The 26,476-nt window shown below is 41.0% G+C and overlaps 1 protein-coding gene across 1 annotated transcript; it reads right to left on the bottom strand.

Annotated features, from left to right (window-relative positions):
• Nucleotides 1–1,355: 1,355 nt before the first annotated feature.
• On the bottom strand, nt 1,356–26,161 carry EGLN3 (egl-9 family hypoxia inducible factor 3). Its single transcript, XM_033109365.1, has 5 exons — nt 25,443–26,161; nt 7,427–7,546; nt 5,765–5,901; nt 3,933–4,006; nt 1,356–3,042 (listed from the first exon to the last, which is right to left on the bottom strand). Exons 1-5 carry the CDS (start codon nt 25,797–25,799, stop codon nt 3,011–3,013), a joined length of 720 nt encoding a protein of 239 aa, XP_032965256.1. The 5' UTR covers nt 25,800–26,161; the 3' UTR covers nt 1,356–3,010.
• Between the last annotated feature and the right edge of the window lie 315 nt (nt 26,162–26,476).

Below are 26,476 nucleotides of genomic sequence, written 5' to 3' on the forward strand. Positions count from 1 at the left end.
TAAAAGTATCTGACATGTCCAAACTCCTATTTTATACAAACTGCTGACCCAGCACGGCACTTCCCATCAGTGCTTTCTAAAACACAGGAAATTTCAAGACTGAACGGCCAAAGAAATTAGGATGACCCAGCCTCTAAAAAACCTGCGTTATTTAACAAAGGAAAAACAAAATCATATCTGAATGGATAATTCGTGATTCAGACAGCCTCACATTTAATTGGTATTAACTACTCTACCAAAGATCTATTTAATGCACTTAGGTAAGACTTTTTATTTCCATGAAATTGGATCTTTGGTTCAAAACTTAATCTCCTGCCAAGGACTCTGTACTATATAGGTGACGTAACACTGAGTTAGGTTCTTATTATTTCATTGCCAGGAATATAAAGGAAATTGATCAGATTATTTGCCAAATAATATAGCTTCAGCCAGGCTAAGACCTTCCTTAAGTGGGCTGTCAAAGAGAGAAGCGAAATAGCAGACACTATTAGGGTTGTATTTTCCAGGTTAATCTTCCAGGACTTAAATTCAGCCCTGAAAAAAATCCATGCATTAAGCTGATTTGAGGGGCAGCCGGATAGCTCAGTGGTTGGAGCGCAGTGCTCATAACACCAAGGTCGCCGGTTCGATTCCCACATGGGCCAGTGAGCTGCGCCATCGGATTGAAAAACGACTTGATTTGGAGCTGAGCTATGTCCCCGACAACTAGACTGAAAACAACTTGACATGGAGCTGATGGGTCCTGGAAAAACACACTGTCCCCCAATAAAATTTGTTTTTAAAAAAAGTTGATTTGATATAGAGTTTACTATTTTATAGGACCTTTGTCTGGAAGAAATAAGCAAGGTCTACGATGTCCGATCTTTTGGCAAATCAAAATATTGACTGAAAATGAAAGATACAAAACATATTCTTGGAACAACAGGATATTCCTTCAGAATATTGTTAGTCATTCTCATGACACTAGTAATCATGGAAAAAAACTTAGTTACAATTTTATAGAATATAAAATTCCTAATAAACAACCTTCTTTCTTTTTCTCTTAATGAAGTTTTTTTTCAAAATTGTTCCAAAGGAGGAATGTACTCTATCTATCCCATTTGAAGCTGTTCATATGAGTTACTCCTGTAGTCCCAGTATACCGAAAAGCAGAATTCTTCTTTGTTCAGTTTTCGTATTTATAGTGGTCAATGACCTGTTCAAACAGGTAAACAAATATGAAATGACACAATGATCAAAGCTTTCAAAAACTATTAGCCTAAATTTATAAATCAACAATGCAAGATGTGTGTGCAAAAATTCTAGTGAACCCTTCTGGCCTGAGATGAAGGAAATTAATCAAACCATTGAAATGCTAAGGTAGCAGAGTGAGTTTATTCAATACGTATTTACTGAGCCTTTACTGTGTGCCAGGCACTATTTTAGGTGCTGGAGATACATTCCATTGATTAAAAACATACAAAAATCCCTGTCTTCTTTGTGCTTACACTCTAGAGGAAGTATACAAGATAATAAACATAATAAATAATTACATAGTAAGTTAGAAGTTGATAAGTACTATGGGAAAAAGAGAGCAGTTATGAGACTGAAGACACATTTTATTTCAAAATTTGCTAAAACCAGGAGAAGAAAAAATAAGCTTCTTTCTTAGAACGTCTATATATCAGTAAATGACAAAATATTTCTGGCTCTGATGTTCAAGCAGGAAATTAAAAGGATTTTAAAACTATGAAAATGGAACTGAAAACCAGGAAGAGTAACATTCATAAAATAGGCACTCGATAGAGTTCTTGAGGCAGCAGATTCTGTGCTTCTGCAGTGATAGGACCCTCCAGAATTATAGCCAACTCCGTGATTCTGGCCACACTGGATCTGGACAGGCAAGTCTGTTGAAAAAGGCAACTTAGGGGAGAAAATGGGAAAGAACTCAAACAGCTTTTCAGCATTTTTTTGTTTTATTTCCACTTCCTTTTTAAAATACAGCACCCTATTTTTTGTTATTTTTCTTATTTTGCTGAAGAAGAAGGGTGAGCTCATTAAAAAGGAAAACTGAAAAATGAGAATGCCCACATTTCCAACTCCACCTCCACTCTCAGACTGTTCAAGATGCACACATTTGTCGTATGTCGGAAGACCCAGGTCTTTCGACACCATTATCAGAGGTTGCTGACTAAACTACCAGGTAGATTTTTTTTTCCCCTTTGATATAAATTCAAAGTCCATTTCAACAAAGCAGCTAAAACAATTAACGTTTAGTTTTTGCCTCTGAGGAATTAGGTTCTCCAAGTAAGAAGTGAAAAAATAGAAAATAAATGGTGTTGTCATCTTTGATCAGAAGGTCATATTTTCAGCAAAATGGGGCGGAGGCAGAAGGTCCAGGTTGCAGGACCAGGAAAAAGGAGTGTCTACTCTCAGGACACTTATAAATTGATGATAATGACAGCAGCCCTTTCTAGAGGTAATAATGTTATTAGGTTGTGATAACTCTCCAGAAACCCCAACAGCCCTGGATTAAGAACATCTGGAAATTGTTCAGATGACACAGATTTCTGTTTCTTACTGTTAAGGCTTCAATGACACCTCTCTATGGCATCTATCATCTTTTTTTTTCTTTTTTTGTCTTTGCAAACCTCCTCCTTTCAAATCAGGAAGTGTACATAAAGTGCAAGTAAGATTCATTCCCTCACCCATGTTTCCGGACTCTCATTTTGGTAGACAGTGTTACTAAATCTATCAGCTAAATCGCTGGCCAGCGAGGTCGTCTGCAGGTATTTTTGGAGTTAGCAAATGAGTTCATCTGGCAAAGAGAGTGTCTGAAGGTGGACGCAGTCTTGGCAAGAAAACAAAAAGTACCACTCGCAAGACAGGGTTGTGAATGATGTAAGCCGTAGGGGGGTTTTCTCATCACAGAATCACTGAAGAGGCCTTCTTTTTCTTTGGGTATCAACTCTTAGGATTCAGGAACCGTTGCTAAACTGAATGAGGCCAGCAGATTTCAGAGCACACTCTGTCAGTCTTCAGTGAGGGCAGATTCTGTTTTCCCTGGGTTGGGGACAGAAAATAAAATGAAATGGGTAAGGAGCCAGATCTGATGAATTTAATGCCACAACTGTCATCCCAAAAGCCTCCAGTAAATATTTCCCACCTTACAGAGCAAACCTGAGCAGCGTGCCTCCCACTAGGGCTTAGCAATATGTGTTTTCGTAGGTATTTGCTAGGTATAGAGTCCAAATGAGTCATGCATGAATTAGACAATGTTACGTATGTCTTTACTGCAGGATTTCTTGGACTGATTTTTCTTGATTGATATGCCAATCAATCAAGCACTGTGAGCACTTGTGACCCTTCGAGAGAGAGACATAGTATGTAACCTTTCCCCCATTTTAGGGGCCAAGAATTTTCACAAACCACTTTGGCAGGATGAGCAGGACTTGTATTTCAGGGCAACATTATTTTGGGAAATACTGCCTAATACTGGTTGGAGGAAACAGTAATAATGTTAAGTCACATTCACTTTCTATGACATGAGCCCAGTTTTTATATTGAGAGTAACAGTCCCACACCAATATAATAAATTAACGGTTATAGCTGGGTTCCACTGTATTTCCTTTGCAATGTGCCAAAATCATGGGCAAAATTTAATGTTATGTTTGATGGGTGAACATTAATGATCAAAAGTTACCAATTTCCCATCTATTATAAACCGTCATGCAATTAGTGGACATTCACAAACGATGTCCTTTGCATTTTTTCTGCTTTTTCCAGCACAGCTAAGGCCAGGGTTTCAGGATTAAGCCCATCAAGATGTCATTATATATGAAGCTAAGCCACAACTAAGAATGAACAGAATAGGTTAGAAGACATATAAAAATCTTGAATGAAAGTCATGGATTGACTTGACCAAAAGTCACAGAAAATTATCAAACACATACTAGTTAAATTCCGGAATTTCTTTTTGGCTTCTGCCCTTTCATCAGCATCAAAGTACCAAACAGTCATAGCGTATCTGTAAAAGATAAGCAGATATAAGAAAAGAGGTTTTTAAAAATACTACCAAAAAATAAGAAATACTTAACTACAAATCTCACTTCAGAGTCCTTTGTAAAGCCAACATTTAAAGTTTTCCCTATTATTAGAAGTCCATCCCAATTTTAATTTAAAATAAACTTCTCTGGTTTCAACTCTATTTAAATGTAATAAAACATGCAAGGAATTCCAACTATGCACCAGGCATAACAGTGGGCAGTGAGAATTCAAGTGAGCACGTGACTACATCTGCCTCTTCTTCCTCAAGGAGCTCCTGCTCTAGCTGGGGAGATTTAACAAATAATATAACAGGCCAAGATGACCGACATGGAAAGGACTGGAAGGGAATTATTCTACTAAGACTGACAGACCCAAGTTGGTGGGGAGAACACAGTCAGAGGAGGTGACATCTGAGTGAAGCTCCGAAGAAAAACGTAAATGACAAGACACTTAAAAAAACTCTTGGTTTTCTTTCTTTAGTTTTGGACACGGAGGCAAAGATGCAAGGGAATAATGATGCCCTCAAGCTTTCTACTGAATTCTCATTAATTTGCTTTATCCCATCTATGGGCTAGACTGAACAAAAATCGTTTCATGCCTGAGTTTCTGAAAAGTTTCATTTTATAATTATTATTAGCTACTAGAATTTCTATAGCACTTAATTTTTTTTCAAGGGCTTCCCATCAACGTTTGTTTTATTTCCGATGACTGGTCATCATGGGACTAGGGAATAACAAGGGAATTCTGGCACAAATGACAGAATTTGAACCCCATTCAATCATTGAACCCCATTAAACAAGCCACAAGCAGGCTTTGGTGGTAGAATTAGTTACCTGATCACCTAGGGCACATTCCAATGTGACATTTAATATGCAACTCTGTGTGGGGTTCAGATCTGTGATATCTGGATGGGGACACTTATAAATCTTAAGCACTTTACACACATGATTTTAATTTAATTAGGCGTGTTAAGGTTTAGTCATTATCCTCCTACCCAAGTTCTTACCCCCTGCCCCCAACTGCTATTCCCAATTCAAGCTGCACTCCACAGCACTCTAGTACTGCCTGGTTTACAGCTTTGGCCATAAAACAAAGGCTAATGAGAGGCAGAATCTGAAATTAAGATTATATGAAGAGTTTCCAGATTAATACTAAACAACACTAAGTGGTTCAGTTACTCTGAAAATCTTCCCATGCGTGATCTAAAGAAAGGATTTTTAAAAATCCAATTGTTGGAATATGATCAGTACAGGGAGCCCAGGCCAATTTTATGCTAAGGAAAAGGTAAACAGGAATAGAAGTCAGAACCAATTCCTCTTACTTTTCTCAAGGTTCTTTCTCTGCTTGCAAGTGGCCACGCATAAACTCATCCAGAATTAACCAGATAGAATTCCTGATATGGGGTAGCCAACATTCTCTAGTATTAGTTCAACAGTAGGTTTTTTTTTAAAGGAGGAATGCAGACAAACGGAGAGAAGAGACAATCACTCTGCCAAATTGGGAATCCAATATGCTCACCTAATGGAAAACAATGTGCTAATAGTTCAAAATGACATTAGGTGTTACATACTAAAGAATGCAAAGCTTCCCCTTTAATTTTTGACTCCAAACAGGTTTGCTATCAGCTTTGGGGTGTGGTTGCTCCCTCATATGCACCGGACACAAGTTTAGAGAATTCTCTGGGAACGGGGGTTTGTACAAGAAGCTTCTCAAGAGGAATTGTGGCCTTGGCTATTACCTGGTCGCATAGGAAGGCTGGACTTCATGTGGGTTCCTGCGATCTGACCAGAAGAACAAGAGTCTGTCGAAAATGGGCTCCACATCTGCTACAAATGATTTCCCTTCTGGAAATATCCGCAGGACCCCACCGTGTAGCTAAGGGCCACAAAGAAGGGAGATTATTTCCCGGCCTCACACATAGTTAATTCACAATGACATTTCAGACTTGTCTGAAAACAAAGCCATCTTCCAACCTCCACTCCAAGTATATATTGCTCGCAATTGTTTACTTCAGCGTCATCCTTTATATTAATCTTTATTTCAGACTGGGCTAGAAATAGCTCCTTATTCACTTCATCCACACGAAGCCTTCCCACCCCATAATCATGAAACCCATGGATACAAAATGGAGTCCTATTAGGTGGAATCATACAGAATTGCCCATATTTAACTGGTTTTTGACCTACACAAAAACCCCAGCAATTTCACATGGCTCAATCTAACATGAACAGCTTGCTAAGATAATTATCCCACCTAACTTCCCCTTTGATTAGCATGTACAGCTTTCTTCTGAACTCCCCTAGCTCCCAGGTGACCTTGTTAGTTGGAAGTGACATACTCCATTTCCCTGAACTCTCAGGCTGCCTGATCTGTATCTTTTATGACATATACCACTCCCTTCCTTGAATGACTTTTTCATTTTACATGTATGCCCAATCTGTCCTGCTAGAAAACCCATAGCAGGGTAGAAGTCAGTCTTCACACATTAATGCGTCCCCATGGCACTCAAATACTTGTTGAATGAGTTTCCATTTTAAAGTTTATTGTCAATGACCTGACAATGTTACTCTCTTACCTATAACACCACCTTTCTAGATTTTGAAGGAGAACTAAGGGATATATCCTAGTCATGTTTCCAAATAGAGAGAAGAGATAGCTTTGCCACTGATTCACTGCTTTCCCAGGTTGAGTTTTTCTGACCCCAGATAAAATATCCAAGCTTTATGACAGCCGGCATCCACGCTAATGAACAGGAAATGGACATGTAGAAGGTTCAGAAGCCAAATAAGCTTGAAAAGTTCTCTGACTTCTCAGACTCCTAAATCATCCTTAACTTTCGGAAAGCACACAAATTCCAGACAAATGTTTGTAAGCGTGGAACCAGACTTCATATCTCTATCTATATATATGTTCAGAAATATAAAAATAAGCCAGAAAGCCTTTGACATTCACAAACCATAGTAAGCTGTGGCAAGCAGCCACCAATGAAATGTATCACCCCGAGAGAGGACTGTGTGGGAAACCTTGCTTGGGGATGGTTTTATATCCTACAGTTCTATTTTTGTGGGATTCTCTCAATGTTGCTGCTGGAAAGGAAAAGTATATTTCTTATTCTGCATGGAGAGTCCTATCGGCACTGGATTAGACTAAAAAAGTTGATCCTTAGTCCTAAAATAATTAATTACCTTCTCTTCGTCAACCACTCCTCCCATATCCTAATAATGACCCTACCTTGCCCCCATCAAATTAACTTCATACCCATTATTTTCATCTCATCAACTTTGGTACTAATACCATGGGGGAGAGGAGGAAAATATGAACTCCAACTCTCCTCGAAGTCATCTGAACTCTTTTCCTCTCATTTCCAACCCCACACTCTATACCCATTATTCCAAAGTACCTTGGAATCCCAATTTTTGTTCAGATAGTAGATGCAGGTGATACAGCGGCCGTCACCGTTGGGGTTGTCTACATGTCGAACGTAACCTGTTCCATTTCCTGGGTAGCAAGCCACCATTGCCTATGGAGAAATCCCAAGAAAGTTGGTTAACAAAGCTGAGACAATCTTCTCCCACTGGGGAACAGCTGAGTAACACAGTATCTTTGGGTACTATGTGACATTGAGAGGTGGCTGCTGGCTTCTTCATTGCATGTACAGTACATAAATTTGGACTCTTCAGCATATAAGATTTAACGGCCAAGTCACACCTATGACTCAATCTAGGAAACAGTCGTTCAACAATATTCCCACAGTTGTAGAACATTTTAGACAGAAACCCAGCTACCTTGTTTCTTTAATCCTCCTTTTTGAAAAAGCAAGCTCTGGGTTCCCATCCTAGACCCACAAAATCAGAACACTAGGTATAAAGTTTAGGGATAAGGCCTCTTTAACAAGTATTCCTGAATCACCAAATCACCTGCTGTCTTTGAACAAGGGTCAAGATACTTGCATTTACAAAGAGGCAGGAACCAATTACCAAGGAAGAAACGGTCAGGCTTGCTCAATAAAATGCTTAGGAAAAAAGGAAGAGGGAAGGATCAATGGGAAGTTTGTTCATATAGATGACACAGTCAGGTCTGGTTCATAGAAAAAGCTGCAGACATATCTCAATACCGTGTTTCCCCAAAAATAAGACCTAGCTGGACAATCAGCTCTAATGCGTCTTTTGAAGCCAAAATTAATATGAGACCCGATCTTATATTATAGTAAAATAAGACCCGGTCTTATATTGTATTATATAAGACCCGGTCTTATAGTAAAATAAGACCGGGTCTTATATTAATTTTTGCTCCAAAAGACACATTGGAGCAGATTGTCTGGCTCTTATTTTCGGGGAAGCACAGTATGTATCTCAATGCTTATCTTCTTCTTATCCAAAATAGTCACATCGGATGATAACCTGAAGTTCTCTTCCTTTGTCCAAGTGCTACCTGTGTCAACCAGGTGGAGAAAGAAAGCAGAAAACCATACTAAAATTCCTACTGAAAATTACGATTGAGAATTATTATTATTATAAGAGGGTAACAAACCCCTAACTGTTCCATGGAGAAATTATAGCAAGGAGTAGAAAAACACAGGCCAAGTGCAAAAAGCTAGTTCTTTTCACTGCCATAATTTGAAAATATTTTTATAGGGATGAGATATATGCAGGGAAGATACTGAATAGAATTGGCAACGTAAGATGAGGAAAGGGATATTTTTCCTGTTTTGGTCACTGAAGCATTTTTAGTGCCCAGAACAGTACCTAACACACAGAAGGTGTCTGTTTAAACTCAGATATAAATAAATGAATGAATTAGTGAATGACTCGTTCCTCTAAAGAGTAAGTTTACATTCTACCTAGATCAATAAAGATTTCTATCATTTTAAAAACCTATTTTTCAAGTATACTTGTAGCAAAAATCCAATAAGTATTTTCCCTTAAGAATGGCAGGGTTGTTTCATTGGTAAAGTGATCAGTCTGGTAGAGGCCCAAACTAATGCACTAGTGTAGCTCAATGAATGAGTTTCAGTACCATGGGTGCCAAGTCACTCCCAGTGGTAGCATGAAGACACGAACTAGGCATGTAACTTTAAAGGCTTCACACAGATTGTATATTGACTTCATTAAAAAAAAAAAAAAAAAGTACCTCTAGAACAATAAGAAGGCTGAATGGTAACTTGGATTTACAATGATCCTGAAGCTTCCATCACCATATCTATCAAACTTTATGTCCCCAGGCAGCTAGAAGTCCCCACACCCTGCCTTTGAACATCTAAAATGTCAATGCAATGTCATCGTAGAGCTAAATTTAGGCTGTCAGCTTGAACATCTTTCAGAAGGTAGAATTTTGAGGCTATTGCAATCAAGATTTAACAAATGATGGTACCACCAAGCAAAAAAATGTCTTGGGGAAGGGTGACTGGTAACAGACAGAAATGATGAGCCTAGCTGGGGAAGAAGAGATAAATGAAGTTACCTATAACGACTAGGGAATTACCCATCCCTGGACGCAGCTGTTAGGATTGTAAGAGCCAGCACTGAGCCAATAATGAGTCCTTTAAGCCACAAATAATTATAGTTATAGGCTGGATTCCCTACCATCTCAGCCTCTCCCCACTGTGAAGCCCTGAAAAGAAAAAGCTACATAATGCTACATAAACTTTTATTCTCAAACAGCTCAACTCTGAAGAAAAGGTCAGTGGTCTGGATACCTGCCATCTAGTTCAGGCTGCAACTAATCATGTGATCCCAGGCTCACTCTCTTTCCTATAAAGAGGGGCTTGCATTACATGGCCTCTGACAGCCCGAGAAGATATGAGGCTCGATCCAAGCATCAACCCCAGAAAAAGTGACAAAGAGAGTTCTTCAGGGTATTATGAAGTATGTATCTGCCTCAGCTTAGACTAAAATATTTTTAAAAAATAGATACAAACTCACCAAAGTACATCCTTTACGAATTGCTGCATCTATAAAACATCCACAGAGAAAGAGCTAGCACATTCCAAGGGATTTACTATTTGGATAAAACCTCTTAAGTGTCAGCAAAGTATCTGACTGCTTAAGGGAAAGGAACAGAGAGAATTTCTCCAGCCAGAGTGAATCTTCACCCTCTCTCCTGGTTCCTGAAGCCACAGCATCAGGTTTGAAACAATGGAAGGAAATCATCGTCAGCCTCAGTGGGCCTTTTAAAACTACATACAGTCAATTTTATCAGTGTTCTCTGTACAAAAGCCATAGGAGATGGGTCTTGGCTTGGGCACAATCCCAACTATTTGCTGGTCTTTGGCACAGTCTAAACCCAGGTTGCCAAGCATGCACTCAGAAACAAGGATCACCGTCAATAACTAGTCACTCATATTCGTGCCAACTTGTGCATGGGGCAGAAACAAACCCCGGAAACTCATCGGGTCAATGACCATATAAAGAAGGAGACTGCTTCAGAACAAGAAGAGGGTCAGAGTACTTTAATTATCATGTGACAACTATGCCAAGCAATGACACTGACACAGATCAGGAAGATGTCTCATTTATTATAGACTTTTTGTTTGCCAAAACGTCCTGACTGGATTAATATCGGAAATGTTACTGTGATGTACAAAAAGCCCATACAATATAGTCTGCCAGTTCTATTGTTGAATGTGCAGATAAATCCACCTGTCCCCTTATGCATTCACCATTCCTTCCTCTGACCCCACCACGGATCCCCTCCCACCACCCTAGAGTCCTTTCCATAGCTCTGTAGTTGAAGGAAAATGAACAGAGGGATGAACCCCTCCCAGATTCCCAGGCTGGCTCTAGACCAAAGAGATGTGCTCTAGACACCGAGGCAGCCACATTCAGGCAGGAAATGTGTATGTATTCTTTGAAGATGTACACAGATATATCGAACTTTAACAGGCAAATCCAAGTAACAGAATCTGCCTCCCAAATGCTACAAGTGGAAAAGAAAACAGTGGTTCTATTGGAGTTATTGGGAAGCTGACTTCATTAAAAAAAAAAACGTATCTCATCAATCCCAAAGGTAAAGTTGAAAAGTGAAAATCTGGGATTTCCATTCCAATGCCTAAACAGAGTGCTCTTGGCTGAAACCAACCACAGCTTGATTGTGCATATAAACCACTTCAAAAAATTGGCGTCGGCAACCTCCGCTGCCCATTCAGAAATGATCATTTAAGACCCACAGGTGGAAGGGGGTATACTGGCCCCACTCCAGCCTCTAGGTATACTCACCACTTCTCTAGTAACAGTCAACGACACAGATTTTTATAGAAATACATTTCGCATCACTCACGACTTTGGAGTCAGATTCACTAGTATGACTTGATCTTGAACAAGTTATAGTAAAGTGGCATTTTACGAAAAGTTTAACTCAGCAAATTGAAATATTAATCAATCTGACTTCACTTGTTTTGAATTATGAATGGTTTTGAGCAGAGCGTACATTGAATAAAATGCAACCTAAGAACAAAATAATCTGTACTTAAGCTCTTTGCACCTCAGTTTTCTCATCTGTAAAATGGGTTTATGAGGCTAAGAGGAGATGTTCCATGTAAAAGATTTAACGCAAGGCCCCTGGCACACGCTATGCTGCTTAATGTTAGCTATTTTTAAAGCTGATGATATGCATGTTTGTGTTGCCCTCAGCTGAGGCTTCAGAATGTCTCCCCTTCAGGGATCCGATTCTACTGAAATACTCTGTAGCTTCAAATCCAGGGCTGGAAAACTCAAATAGCTTTTGGCGTTTGTAACAAATGACTGAAGCCAAACAGGTATACATGTGTCAGAACTCTGGAGTGTGAGCTATGCGACCTACACCAGAGAATTTGCCGTCCTTCGCAGTGAGGGCCCAGTATTACAAAATCTTCAGATTTTAGAAGAATAGCAGACAACCAAACTGGACTTGTATGTAAACTCTCCTGAATGGTTTTATCCCCATTTTTAAATAATGGCCACAAAAAGTACATCACACTGTATTTTGAGAGCACTGTCTGAGGCCTCCTAAGAAGTCTAGTTGCCCTGCGTGAGCTCCTGAGCTGTACATGGGCACCGTCCCCAGCTCTCTTCACCAGGCTCAGATGTATCCCATCCAAAGGCACAGACTCACCCTTCAGTGCCATCCACATTCCACAGGCCTCTACCACACCTCCCTCCTGTCAAGTTCCTCCACTCTGGACAGAGCAACAAGGACCTAGGACCCTTCCCCTCGCCACCATAAGGCACTAACTACATAGAGAACTAGATGTGGAAAGAGTTGAGAAGAAATACGCAAGACCATACACCTTCTTTAGCTTGGAAAAACAGCCAAGCAGCTCATCATAGGGCAGACTGCGATAGCTGAAGTTTTCAGGCCAGAAATGGGTCTAATTTATATTCTGGTGACAAGAGCCTAGGTGACAAAGTTGCCAATGTTTCTAGTCAGCTGTGGGTGGAGGTGCTAAAGGCTACACTCCTGGGGTCATTTTGCTGGGTGGTTTGTGTTCGGCACATATTTTAACACATTTAATGTGGCCTGTGAGCAGGACAGCGTGGGATGGTATACTTTTTGTCCTATATTCATAAAGGCACCTGCTGAGGAAGGGGCCCCATTTGGTAGTTCATCTGGGGGAGGCTGCTAATAAGTGGAACAAAGGCACTACATGTGCTTAGCAGCAGCTCTGAGATTGAAGTTTTCCTATCTTAAAAGAAAACAAAAAATTAAAAAAGATATATTTAAGTATTCAAACTGCTGTATGCGGGCTCACCATAGGAAAGGCTGGAGTGAGAGAAAAACTGGAAGAGGCATGATCTTTGCAAGTTGTGCTCTTTAAAACAACAACAACAACAACAAATCTAAAGATGAATGAAGCCAAAATGTCATTTTCCATTATTTTCCATTTGGCTGTGACAAGGAGTGAGAGAACTCCAAAAACCCTCTTCAAGGGCAAGTAACTTTAAACACAGAGGACGAGGAAAGCAAACTAGAATTACTGCTTTAGCCTTTCCTCATCTGCCTTGTTCAGAGGTATGTAATCTTCAAGGGCATCTTGTGAGAACCACTGTTGTCACTTAAATTAAATTCCTACAGTACAGTATTCACAAGGCATCTTTACAAGATGATGGTTAACTGTGCAAAGCGTTCGCCAAGAAGCCTCTGAAACTCTCAGAGGCCAGGAATTTAAGAGACTATTGTCATTCCTTCTCAATTGTGGTTAATTCCCCTCCTTGGAGGGGATTCAACCAGAGCCCAGCCAGTAAGCACAGTAAACAGGCTGGGGAACATCGACATATCAATACAGACCGCTTGGGTCTGGGAAGGCAGCGCTTGCGAGCAGCCTGGCTCTTGGCCAGCGGGGTGACGGCTGAGTGACAGGGCTACGTGCTCTGCGTGAGGGTGGCAGTTGGCCCACACCCAAGCACACCGCCAGGCAGACCGCGGAGGGAACCCGCACAGTTGAGCCCTCCCTCGTCACTGCCTCAGTCACCAGAGAAGTGTTTGAGTAAGGGCTTCCTTGCAATTATGAAATGCGGAAAAGTCAGTCAGCCTCAACGTTAAGGACATCAAGAGAGGTATTTATTTAACCACATCCATTCTGATACTTTTCCCCAAAGCGTAATAGTAGCTACCATTTCCTGGGGACTCACGTTGCCAGGTGGCACTTTAGGGTGGTGCTCTGCACGTATCTCATTTAATTTCCTGGTTATGGGGGGAAGGTGAGCAGCAGTCATCGGCCGTGAGTCACACGGCTCACGTTCTCAGAAGTCATTAACCCTGGAAGTTATCACAGGGACCTACAAGTTATCTTACACATAGAGAAAAACAAATGCATGAGTAATTCTTAAAGCTACATGGGAGTAGGGAGTCGCAATATTTAACTTCCTTTGATGTGAGAAACAGCCTTATCAGGAAAATAAAACTTTACCTGTAGCTCTCTAAAGGCTCCAAGGTTAACAGGGGGAAAAAAAAAATGCTTGGGGCTGTAGGATTGATTGTCAGAGTATGGCTGTCTTTAAATTCTCATCTGTAATGAATCGCAAAATACTTTAGGGAATCCACGATAACTTAAACACAATTAGCAAGACAAGATTTTATTAATGGGTAATGTACAAAAAAATATATAGTTACCCATCAAACCATATAATGAAAAATGCCTGGAAGCAATATCTTTAAGAGAAACCAGGAAAACACTTTACCTGCAATTCCCAATGAATTTTAAAAGTATTAACTTGGGACAGTGCAACTGCTGCAAAAAATAAAGAGCTTTCTAGGAAACCAGATCTTATATTTACACTTGCATTTTGGCACTTGGAAAAATATATCTGCTGAATGAAAGAAATGACACACAGCCAATCAGTTAGAATGAAAATTAATGAAATTCAGTAGGCACATTTATTCACTGAACATACGTGTATAGTGCTTACTACATGCCTGATACTGGCGCATGTGCTTCACAAATATTACCTCATTCAATGCTCACTATAATCAATGAGGCAGGAACCATTACTACCTCCATTTTACAGATGAGGAAGCTGAGGCACACGGAGGTGAGTTAACTTGCCTTTTCAAACCGTGTCAGTCTGGCTTTAATCATCAAGTTAGGCTCTACCAGGACAGCTTATCTAATTCATTCCATTTTTGAGGGAACTAAGATCTTCAGTTCTACTTGAAGTATTTGACTCCCTCTCACCCTTGCTTATCACCCTTTCCATAATGACAGAAAATCACAAAATGCAAAAAAACAAAATAACAAAAATATGAAAAATGAATATGCTTGGAATTGAGTCTGTGAACTAAAAACTCAATCCCACTATATATTCTCTATATCCCCTGCAGGGTCCATATGCAACTGGTCAACAGTCAGCCCAAGTCTTACCCCTAGACTGCTCTTCCTCCATGGCATTCTATGGAAGTAAAGCAGCCTCTCCAGGACTTTATCTGCTCAGGTCAACATCAGCCAAGGTTTTCAGACTTATTTCAAAGTCAGAAGATAAATGACCAGTTAAGAAAAAAAATTTAAGGACATACAAAATGTATTTCCCTTTGGAAAACAAGGGATGAGATAAATTTTCCTCTCAGGTACAGTTTGTTAGGGAGACATCTTAACTCTCTACTACGACATACCAAACTTTCTAGAATTACATTAATTAGAATACAATGGATACAGACCCCCTGTGGTTTACAGGAGGGGTGAGCTCCAGAAGACCTCTTAGAGGGGTAGAAAGTAAAAAGCTCTTCTGAGAGAAATGTATAAACTATTTTGGCGAGCAGCAAGGGGACTAGAAATAAAGGTGTTTTGGCACTGAGTCTAGGGGGCAGAAATGGTTAATTTAATTGCTCCCATGTTCCTCCAAGATAGATATAAGCCCCATTTTACAAACATAGAAACAGAGTCAGACGTAAAAAGTAACTTCCGGGACATTATAGACCTAAGCATGGTGTTTCCATCACTAAAAGCTGCTTCTAAAATACATATCAGGGAAAAAAATTGGTAACTCAAAACAGGTGCTATTATTTCCCGAGTGACCGTGACTGAAATTGTCTTTCTTCAACTTCATGATAATACAACAAAGGATTCTCAGGTGATTCTCCTGGCTTACCAAATACAGGCTCAAACCCGTAGCTGGGAAATCAAAGCCCTCCAAGCAAAAGTAGGAAAAGGTAAGTGGTAGTTACTCTCCCACCTCTACCTAGTCAGACCTTAGAGTCCCATCAAGGTGGATTCGTCTGTCAGCTTTTCCAGAGAAAGAGCCCCCACACTTCAGCCTTTTTCGGGCCTCCCTAAGGCTGCCATCTTACCCCAGAGGACCAGGAAGCACCTCAGGCTTCTGTGTGATGTTCACAGTTAGCACATAATAGATGCTCAATACAGAGAATCATCTGCTCACAAGGCACTATCTTCCAGTTTGTGCTCATCCAAAATCACTATGATTTGTTCTTGTTCTTCTGATGCCTTCAGCTCACACTCCTGGCAGGACTGTTAGAGACACACAGGGGAGCAATATTCTACATTCATTAACAAAGATTGCTCCCCTCCATTCAACACGATAGGAGAGAATCAGTTCCAAATCCCACTCCCATTCTGGTTCTGGAAAATTAATTTTATTGGTACCAATAATAGAAAAATTGTGTGTGTGTGTATATATGTGGACGTGCGTGCGCGTGTGTGTGTACTTAACATGTTAATGTGTGGAAGGTTTTTCTCAGAAATATCCCAAAGGAATTAAAAACACATGAATGTTTTAGTTTTAGGAATGAATAAGCTGATTAATTGACTAAAGTCTGATTTTTCTCTGTAATAGAGAAACTGTAAGTAGATGTAGCACCATCCCCATTTAGCCTCCTCTTATTAATTTTACTCAGTGGTTCTCAAATGTTAGCATGGATGAGAATCATCTGGAGGGCTTCTGAGCTTCTGATTCACTTTGGGTTTGGGGAGAAGCCCACGCATACACATTTACAGCAAGTTTCCAAGTGATGCTGAAAACCACACTTTGAGAACCACGGCTATTTTGTGGCACAGCCAAGAGATTGGGGGCAAAGCTTCACCCTAACTGATAAAATGTAAAAGGAAATGAGTCAGGTGCACTATTAATTTGGGGAACAGGAGGCGGTGGGTAGAACAGGACGCGAGAGGAATTCCTGGGGCAGCTTCTGGCACAGGCTTGGCAGTGCGATTCCTAAAGCTGGCAGGAAAACATTCCAACTGTAACTCTAGCACTGCTAAGGATTACTGTCATGTCAGGGCTGGGGTGTGACTGTTGGGAGAGCCAGCTCTCTTCCGGAATCCAGTGAGAAGCACTGAAAGGACCTATTTGCCCTCCCAGAGGAAAAATTTAGCGGCAATTTTCATTTAATTCCTTATAATCCTGGAGATAGGTATTTAGTATTGTATCCATGTTGTGACAAAAGTCAGGCTCAGAGAACTGACTTGCCCAAGATCACAGTAAGACGAAAGAAAACATAAAATGCCCGTCCTAGTGCCTAGTAGTAAGTTGGTGCTGACTAAATTCAGTTAAAAAAAAAAAATTGAACGCGTTCCTAAAGAAGTGGAAATGGAGGTCGTGAGAAGCCACTCGCCAGGGGCTGATCTAGACCAGAAGCCGGGACTCCAGCCTCATATTCCAGGGGCTTCTCTTGCTTCTCTGAGCCAGACCTATACTTGTATGAGCTGCCAGAATCCAGGTGTGACTTTCTAGGGTGAAGCACAGAATTCCAAAACTGAGGGAGAAAATCCTTACAAAGTCAAAGTCTCTCCTTTGAGAAGGTGCCTCATAGCATGTTAATATAATAAAATATTTAAACATGTTGAGATTGAATTAGGGACCACACTGCAAAACCTTTTTTTTTTTAATACCCTGACATCCTTTGAAATCAAAGTTCCTTTTGAAGATGAAATTAAGTCAACAAGCACCTATGAATTGTAAAGGACTGTTTGAGGCACTAAAAGTATATATTAAGCTTAATAATCTCTGCCTTCAAGGAATTTAGAAGTAAATGCGGGGCAGGGTAAGCAGCCAAAGAAATAAATGTACTGGGGTGGCCTGCACTGAGCTACCCACAGAGTTGTAGGAAGCAGAAGAGGAAACTTCACACAGAAGGCACTAATATGGATTCCGAAGAGTGGGAGACAATGGGGGAGCTGAGTATTGGGGGAGCTTAGCTTGGCAAATCAGTTTCTACCATTTCAGGGATTGGGAGGGAAAGAAGGCAGTGAGCAAGAGATTAAGTGTAGAAAAGTCACTGGGGTCAGATGGGGTCAGAAGTGGAGGGTCTTAAACGGCACACTAAGAAAGTGCACACAGCATGCACAGTAGACAATAGTGAGAGAGCATAGTTTGTTTTTTGTTTTTGTTTTTTAAGCATGGAGACTGCACAATTCGAGTTGGGTTTTGGATGACTTACACTCTGGCAAAGTACATTAAAATGGATTACAGGGTGAACAAGAACAAAAGGCAGGTGGTTTGTGGTTAAACTAAGTCTCTTTGAAATACTTTCCTTAAAAACAAAAAAAAAAAAACAAAGAAAAAAGAAAGAAAAGAGAGAAATACCTTCTCAAGGGTTTCTACTATGAAAGCAAAACAAAATTTAGTTTACACACACACACATACATAAAGACAAAACTTGAGGTTCCACAGTGAACCTTAAAAACAAACAAACAAACAAACAAAAAAGCAAAAACATAAAATCAGCCAAATTTCGACCGACAATATTGCATGTTCCTGCTTGGAATCTTCACTATGTTGTGTTTTAAAAAGGTTTTGTTTACCTGCTCCAATCACTCAAATTAACCTACAAAACAATATGAATAGGAAAGAAGCTCTCCCAAAAAAAAGACTCACTGTCAATTTTGTGTGGAGTATTGAGATTTCTGAGTAACAGTCCCTCAGGTTGGACTAGCTAGATGAGTTGAAATAGGAGGGGAAACGCAGGGAGGGGCACAAACAGATTCTTTGTTCTATGTGTCTGGAGAACACAGAGCAAGGTCCAAAGATGTTCAGACTGTTGTAAACAGTATATCTTTACTACTTCCAACCAATACTCAAATAGAAGAGTAGTATTATCCTGAATATTTCAAGTTCCCCTAGAGAACCAAAAATAGATGTCACTGACACCTGGAACTGAGTTTTTCATTTTGTCTTCTTCCCACTGGCAAATAATCACGACTTCTGTCATATTCTTTGATTCTTTGTATTTTAGAATTAATTTTACATGATGATAATATGTTAGCCCCATTTTGGAAGGAAAAACAATATTTAATGAGATAGGTACATTCACTCCAGAAATTGAGAAACGTTGATCATTGTATCTCCTAAAGAATCAAAAATTGGCTTGACTTAATAAAGAGGTATTAACATTGTACTGAACACGGAGGATATTCAGTACGTAGGTACGGTATCAATCCAACAAGAGATCTGAAAGCCTGCATTATACAATTGCAACCCAGTGTGTCTGTAAGGCTGGGAGAGGGCTGGCGCATGGGGTGGATAATATAACAGTCACTACCAGCTCACTGAAAAACAAAAACAGGAACTCATCCACAAATCCCAGTATCAAAAGAAGATATAAAATTAAGGTAAGTGCCATACTGGTTTAAGATTTAAATCATCAAGGGGAACAAGGTACAAATTCTATGTATAATGAACCAAGCTAACTAATCTCGCTTGGCAAACAGACACATAGCTCTGAATCTGAGCCAAATCAACGGCTCCTGGCAATCTGCCAAAGCCAAATTCCTTAGTCTGGCATCATAAAATGATTTGTCTGTCGCATTTACAATTTCAGTGCCTCTGGATTCAGCTACCCATTGGGCACCCCTGGCAGTTGCCCAGCAGAATACATCTGAACTGTCATTACTGTCAGAACAACATGTGCATTTGACAAACACTAGAGAAAAATGACACCCATTTCTTGGTGCAATATTGCTTAACAGCGACCAGGTGCTCCTACAAAGGAATGATCAAATCTGTTGCTGTAATAATTAACAAAGAATTAATAACCTTCTCCATACTGCTAACCTGCACGCTGCTCCTTAGTATTCAATACGCACAGGTCAGAATGTCACTTAATTTACCTGAGGCCACAAAAGTGAGTCAAAAGCAGAGGTCTTGCCAAACTGAGCAACGGCAGCCCACAGCCCGTAGGCGAGGTGCCCTCGGATCTTCATAATGAAATGCAAGATGCAGGGGTGCTTGGAGCTGCTTCTCAGAGGTGCTCTGCTCATGATTTGATAAAACTCCACCCCTACCTTTAAGCTTCACCTGAGAAGTCTTCCATAAGTGGTATGTTTTCAGAAAGGAGTTGAAACATGCATGGCTGCTTGTTCTTTACCGAATTTGAAATTTTTCTAGCCAGAATCAGGAATCAGGAAAGAATGTACCAATGTGCACTGGGCTGAGAGAGGCCAGAAAGGGAAATAATTCATGACACCCAAAAGTCGAATGCACAGGTAGGCTGCATAATTCCACCGAAGGGTGTTTTAAGTTAGAATTCTATTTGAAATTCCCAAATAAAATGCTGATACAGCTGAATTAACCTACCAACCCTGTCTCCCAGTCTACCTGACTTATGGGGTAACCCCAGCTAGGCTAGCCCCTCTCTATTAAAGCACCTGTGCTTAGGCCCAAGACTCACCCCAATCCTTTCTCAAGGGCCTGCGCAAAACCTCATCTCTCCAAACATAAAAACTGCTGAATGATTAAGGGATTGGATAGATGTGATTTCTGATACCTCTTAGCTCTAAAAACTTGCATCATTAAAGTCCTATGTAGTTTGGTCACTTATTTTGGTCACTTAATTTTAAATAAATAGAGAAATTGGAGAAAGCCCAAAGAAGAGAAACAAATGACTAATCAATGGAAAAGTAGACTGTTTAACCAGAAAAAGAGAAAGCAAAGTTGGTGGCAACTATTTCATACCACTCAACTTTCAGCTTCTTGAGGTGGTTTTATAATCACATTCCACCTCCTTTCCCCCAGTCACAACATTTAATGATTTGTCAATGAATAAATTAAATTAATACCTCCCTGATTTCCCACTTCACTGCAAAAAGATAAAGTTGTAGTGGAGTGGCCAGTGGCCCAAAATTGAACAAAAGAAATGATAAAGTTTACACACTCACATACACATACTCACACACACATACACACACACCAATCTTCTTTTCTTTGTTCCCAAGTGTCATTCAACAAAATAGATAAGGAACACTATGAAAACCACCCAGTGGAGAAACTTGCTTCATTGTCACGGAGGCTGTATTCTGTATATTATTTCCTTGGATTAATTTCCTTCCTCCAAGAGCTAAGTTATTTTTAACACAAAACCTTTTATAGGAATCCCTCACATCCTTACAGAGAGATGTTCCAGTGCCTCCTCCCCCTAAAATACCTCAGTGACAGATAGATTTTTAAGATTTTAATTGCTGACAATGTCTAGTCCCCAAACCCCATGCTCTAAGTACTGCACTTCTCATGGGCTCTGGCAACCGTATTTGCGACACATGATTCTACTTGCTCCACTACCACCTGCAACCAAGGCGGATGGGTCCCCTGAGGCAAGGCAAGACCATCATACTTTCTCCTAGGGAATGAAAACAGGGATTCTAGAATGTTGGTCAAGTGCCTATTTATCTCAAACTGAGGCTGTGGGGCAGCCACTTTGAGCCATGTGCACGGAAAAGCAGCAAAAACTGGATGGAAAGTAGAGAGGGGAAGAAATTAAGGGCACCAGCAGAGAAGCAAAGATGGAGGCCATAAAGCGCCAGAGGGAAAAAACTAACACACCAGCTGTCCTGGATGTTAAGGACTTTCTGGTTCCTAGTTCACAGCTCCTGTCTTCTGTGAACCATGACTGCGTTCCCTGCACCTGGATCCTAAGAGAGATCCTGATTTTCAAAAACTATGATCTCCTTTTTGCTTAAAGTGGTTTGCAACCGTGAAATACCCCACTGTGTAACGGATAGTTCTAACATCACATGAGAAGGCTGCACCAAAACTGTTATTGCTAAACAGCAAAGGAACAAGCCCACCACTTTGCAACATATTTTCTTTTATTCATAACTTATTGCTGTTTCATCATGTCTCTGCATTGTTTTAAAGGGAAGACTGATCTGTCTGTTCACAATACAAGCCCCATAACCCCATCTTCCAGAACTACTCCAGTCAGGGATCCTAACAACCAACCTTTTTAATAAACACTTTTCCTGCCAATAACAGTAGGAAAACATTAGCACAGCACGCCATTTTCTTCTTCAAATGTACTTAATTGACCCACTTCATTGTCTGGGTTTTGTCTTTTTTCTTTTTTAGGCTTGAGAATTAATCAAGTGTGAACTAGACGATCCTACAATTCAAAAGTGAATGTCAGCCCCATGAGGCAGGGATTATGCCTGTTCACCTTTGTATTCCCAACCCCTGCACAGTACCCCACACTGAGGAGCATTTGCTGAAAAATGAAAGGATGAAAAGGAAGAGCATCATAGTCAAGAACACAAACTCTGGAGTCGGTCAGAACTGGGTTAGAATCCCAAACTTTTTACAGTCTTGTAACATAGATGAAAGCTCAGAATTCCGCTAAGAATTTTAAGTACATCATTTTATTTCATGCTCTTTCCCCTGAAAAGCTTTATGGTATTATTATCCCTCATTTTAACACTCGGTGAAAATTGAGCAACTTACCTGAGACCACAGGTTAGTAACCCCCAACCTAAGCCCCTAAACTTTATGATAAACTATCTCTTACCACTGACTTTGTGACTTTGGGCAAACCATTTCATCACTCAGTTTGCTAAAGATTGTAGTTCTGAAGACTAAGTCAGACAGGTCGTATTTGTAAAGTGCTCATTAGCACAGTGCCAGACAGAGCAAACTGCTCATTAAAAGGTAGTTATTATTATTAGAGATACTAACTAGTGAGCCTATCAGTAAGATGCTTCAAGCAGAAGGACTTCTGGTTCTATAAATTACGCGTTCTCTGGAAAACAGCCATTTTCAAGATCTAGGCAGCCAAAGCAAAAGGAGCAAATTATAACCAATATTTATCTTGGAGATGGTCTAAATTCTCCAAAAGAGAGTAACAGATAAGAAATCTTTTGATAGTCTGAAAGCAGTGATCATGCTTGAAGTTAGGGGGCGCCATACTGCTGTACTACATTATAAGAAGCCACTTCCCAGAGAGTCTTCAGCACCCTAGGACTTTTCTCCAACAGTGAAGGCAGATAAATTCTGACCAGCAATAAGTTTTGGGGCAAGAAGGGGGAAACCTTTATTATTTCTTTCCATACTCTTCCACAGTTTCAATTTCAATTCTAGTATATATTTGTATTTTATTCCCAATGCCTTTGCTATTGCTTCATTGATAAAGGGTTTTATTACATTATTCAATGGCCTTTTAAAATCCAGGAGAAAACTACTGAATGAGGATCAATACATTAATAAGCATAACCCCAAGAAAGTTAAGGTACCTTTAAAACAGTTGGTCTAAAATAAATAACTGTATAGGCAATTGTTGAAATAATCATTATACTAGCCTCTCTACATTTACATATGTTTGAAATTTTTCAAAATAAAATGTTACAAATAGATTTTTTAAAATCAACATACATATTTTGCCTTTTAAAAATTCAGCTTTTGCTGAAAATCCACTTGAGGGATGCAGCAGGACACTGGGTCTATATCACTATTCTGGGAAGCAGAACAGAATAAAGCACTCAGCCGAAGGAAGAGAAGTAAATAAGAAGGTTAAATTAAGGTGAAACTAACATAAATCATGTAGAAATGGAATGTGTGTCGGCAATGCTTTCATAATAAACTTCAAACAAGAGATCCAAGGTCACAAGGCATTACTAAAGAGACTTCTGGATACGAGCAAATCAAACTTTTTTAAGTTTTTTACTATAATAATTGTTTGCTCAAGCCTGGTTTGCATTTGGTTCTAATTGGCCAAGGAATATCCCAATCTAGAGGTGATTTTTCCAAACAGCAGGAATGAAGAGTTTTGTGCCAAAAGAACCAAAGGAGAGCTAGAAATCTTGGTATGGACAGATGTCTCTTCAGTGGACAAAAGATGAATTTTCTGTTTTCCATTCACAGTCACCTTCTGTTAACTGAAAGGATTAGCTGAAAAGTTATTTGTTCTACCTAGAAGATAATCCATAATTGAAAAATATCTATAGATCTTTTTTCCTTATCCAGACATACACAGTGCTTTTCATTCAATTTGTGGAGTTAAATTCTAGCCTAAAACCTTACTACTGTTCATAGTCAAAGCTAAATAAATACGTTCAAATATGTTAGTGACCTCTTTCTACCAATTAATTCTGATCTTCCTCAGAACAAATTCTGTTCCCAGAATGCTGGTGGAGGAAATTCCTAACACCTAAGTTTAAAAGAAAGTTTAAAAAACTGTTAAGAAGCCATCTGCTTTTTCAGGTTGAAGCTACCACAGTACATCTGCAATACTGAGGCGAGCCATTCCCCTCCCCCACCCCGCCCCAGAGACAGGCAAGATGCAAAAAAAAAACGAGACCAATCAAGACAAACAGCATTCTAATCCATCACCAAAATGATGGAGGAAGAGAAAAGAAACACTTTAATGTCCATCTTCGACTGAGTCCAGCTAACGCTGAATTTTCCCCACATCAAAGTAAAAGTTAGAAAGCGTGCTCTTCTAAGACTTACTTTTTGTGTCCATTTAATAATGATGCTTTCAGATATTCTATTCATGTCCTCCTAGCTTGAAAGATGTACAACAATCCATTTTGCCTTTATTCCATTTGCCCACTCCAACCCCTTCATTTCTACACATTTCCAGTCTTAACCCCTTGCCCTATATTAAGAGTGCTCCTCTCAGCTTATGGGACAAATGAGACAACAATGGTATGTTGTACTACAGGATCAATCTTAACTTCAGAAATGTTACATATATGGTACACAGAAGAAAGTTCACCCTCCTTCTCACACTAGTACGTTTTGCCTCACTGTGTTCAAGTTTTCTACAGTTCTGAATACCCCTTGACCAGTCCACAGTAAAAGAAATGCAAATCATTCTCAGAACTGCCACTGGAAAACTGGCTGGATCATCTGTAAAAGAAAGTGAGGATCTAGACTACCCCAAAGAAATCTACGTGCACCAATATCATGGTCCTACACTTTGCCATATTTCTGCCAATCTACCTGTAAATGTTTCCAAGCTAACTTACGCCCAGCAAGTCAAAATGTGTCTATGTGAACAAAAATACGGTTTCTTTCCAGAGGTAATTGATTACTCTTTGGATTGCTTAACTGGTTGTTTTAAGTGGATTCCCCATCAACTGCATTAAGAAAGGGAAGTTGGTGGTGTAGGCTCGGCACCAGGAGAGAATTTTCACAATCAAGTAGATGATGGAAGTGTCCCGGGTTCAACAAGCCAAGGGCAGCACTCAAAAATGAAGAGGAGCTTTACCCTTTCACAGGGCAAACTCTTCCCACACTTGCCAAACTCCACAAACCAAATGCCACACTGCAAAATCACAACTGTCTCCAGCTTCTTTGAGTGCTTTGGTAGGAAGCCCCTCTGAAATCAGTAAAGGGCATGAGGTGACTTTAAAGCAGACATTTAAGATGAGTTCACGTGTGTCTCAGATCAAACACAACGTTTCTAATAACCTGTCCCTCGTTTGGACCTTTGAGAACCCCAATTCCTAAAATCAGACCAAAAAGCCATAGCTTTTCCGACTTGTACCACCCACCAGAGCCTTATTTCAAAGTTAACAGAAGGCCACTATAATTATACACCTGAGTCCCTCAGCATGGATTTTTACGGGGGGTGGGGAGGACAAACTGACTTCTTTCTTGCTTCTTGGTTAAAAACTAAAGTTGGCTTGTAGCCCTGCGAAGGCGACAGACAACGGACTCCGAATGCCCCCGGTCCCAAGGTCCCCCCCGTCTGCAGTAGCGGCGGGGCGCCCGCACGCGTCCTACCTTGGACCTCTCCTTGACGTAGTATTTGCCCAGACGGCTCCCGCAGTACAGGACCAGCCTGTCGATAAGAGACAGGAGGAAGCTGATGGCCTCGCAACCCTCCTCGTTGCCCCCGATCCACGTGATCTGGTCGCCCCGCAGGTGCCGCTTGGAAACGCCAGCGCGCGGCCCCGCCAGCTGGCCGTCCCGCAGCACTCCGTTGCTGTGCAGCTGCTTGACGCGCTCCAGGACGCAGTCGCCCACCACCTCGCCCAAGAAGTTGTCCAGGTAACAGAAGCCGACCTCGTGCAGACAGGGCACGATGTATTCCAGGGCAATTTTCTCCAGATCCAGCCTCATGATGTGTCCCAGGGGCATCTCGCCCGCAGAGCCCAGCTCGGGGACCCCCAGCGTGCACCCAGAGAGAGAGCGACCTACGCGCGCGCGCAGCCGAGGCGCGGGGAGCGTCGTCCGGGTTCAGCTACCTGCGGTGGCCAAGGTCCGCGAGCCACTGCAGCGCCAGGAAGAGGGTAAAGTTGCTCGCAACTCTGGGGAGGAGGGATCCCGGTCAGCGACCAGCGGGAGTTGTGCGAAGCTCCACGACCCAGCACTGTACTGGCCCAGCGAAGAGTCAGAGGGTCCCTTTTGGAGACGCGGAGCCACCAATGGTGCCGCGGCGGCCCCAGGCGGGGAAAGGCTGAGGTCCAGCCCGGCAGCCGGCCAACTCAGCACGTCACGGGCCCCGCCCAGGCTCCGCCCTGGGACCGCCTCCGGGACAGCCCTTCCCCCCGGCCGGTCACCCCCGCGAGGTCTACCACTCCGCGGAGGAGCCCGACGGGCTCCGCGCCAGACGCGGTTGTTTGTGACTAGGGGCGGGGCTGGAGAACTGACGGGGTTTTTAGAATGCTACGATTTGCATATGTTTTGCATAAAATCCCAGAACAAACTTGAAAACTTGAATCCCAATTCTGAAAATGTAAATGGAATCAACAGCACAATTTGCTGCCACATTCCGGGCTGGTCATTTCACAAGTTTTTGAACAACATAACCCAGG

Source organism: Rhinolophus ferrumequinum, chromosome 6, assembly GCF_004115265.2.
Source record: "Rhinolophus ferrumequinum isolate MPI-CBG mRhiFer1 chromosome 6, mRhiFer1_v1.p, whole genome shotgun sequence".
Classification (NCBI taxonomy): Eukaryota; Metazoa; Chordata; class Mammalia; order Chiroptera; family Rhinolophidae; genus Rhinolophus; species Rhinolophus ferrumequinum.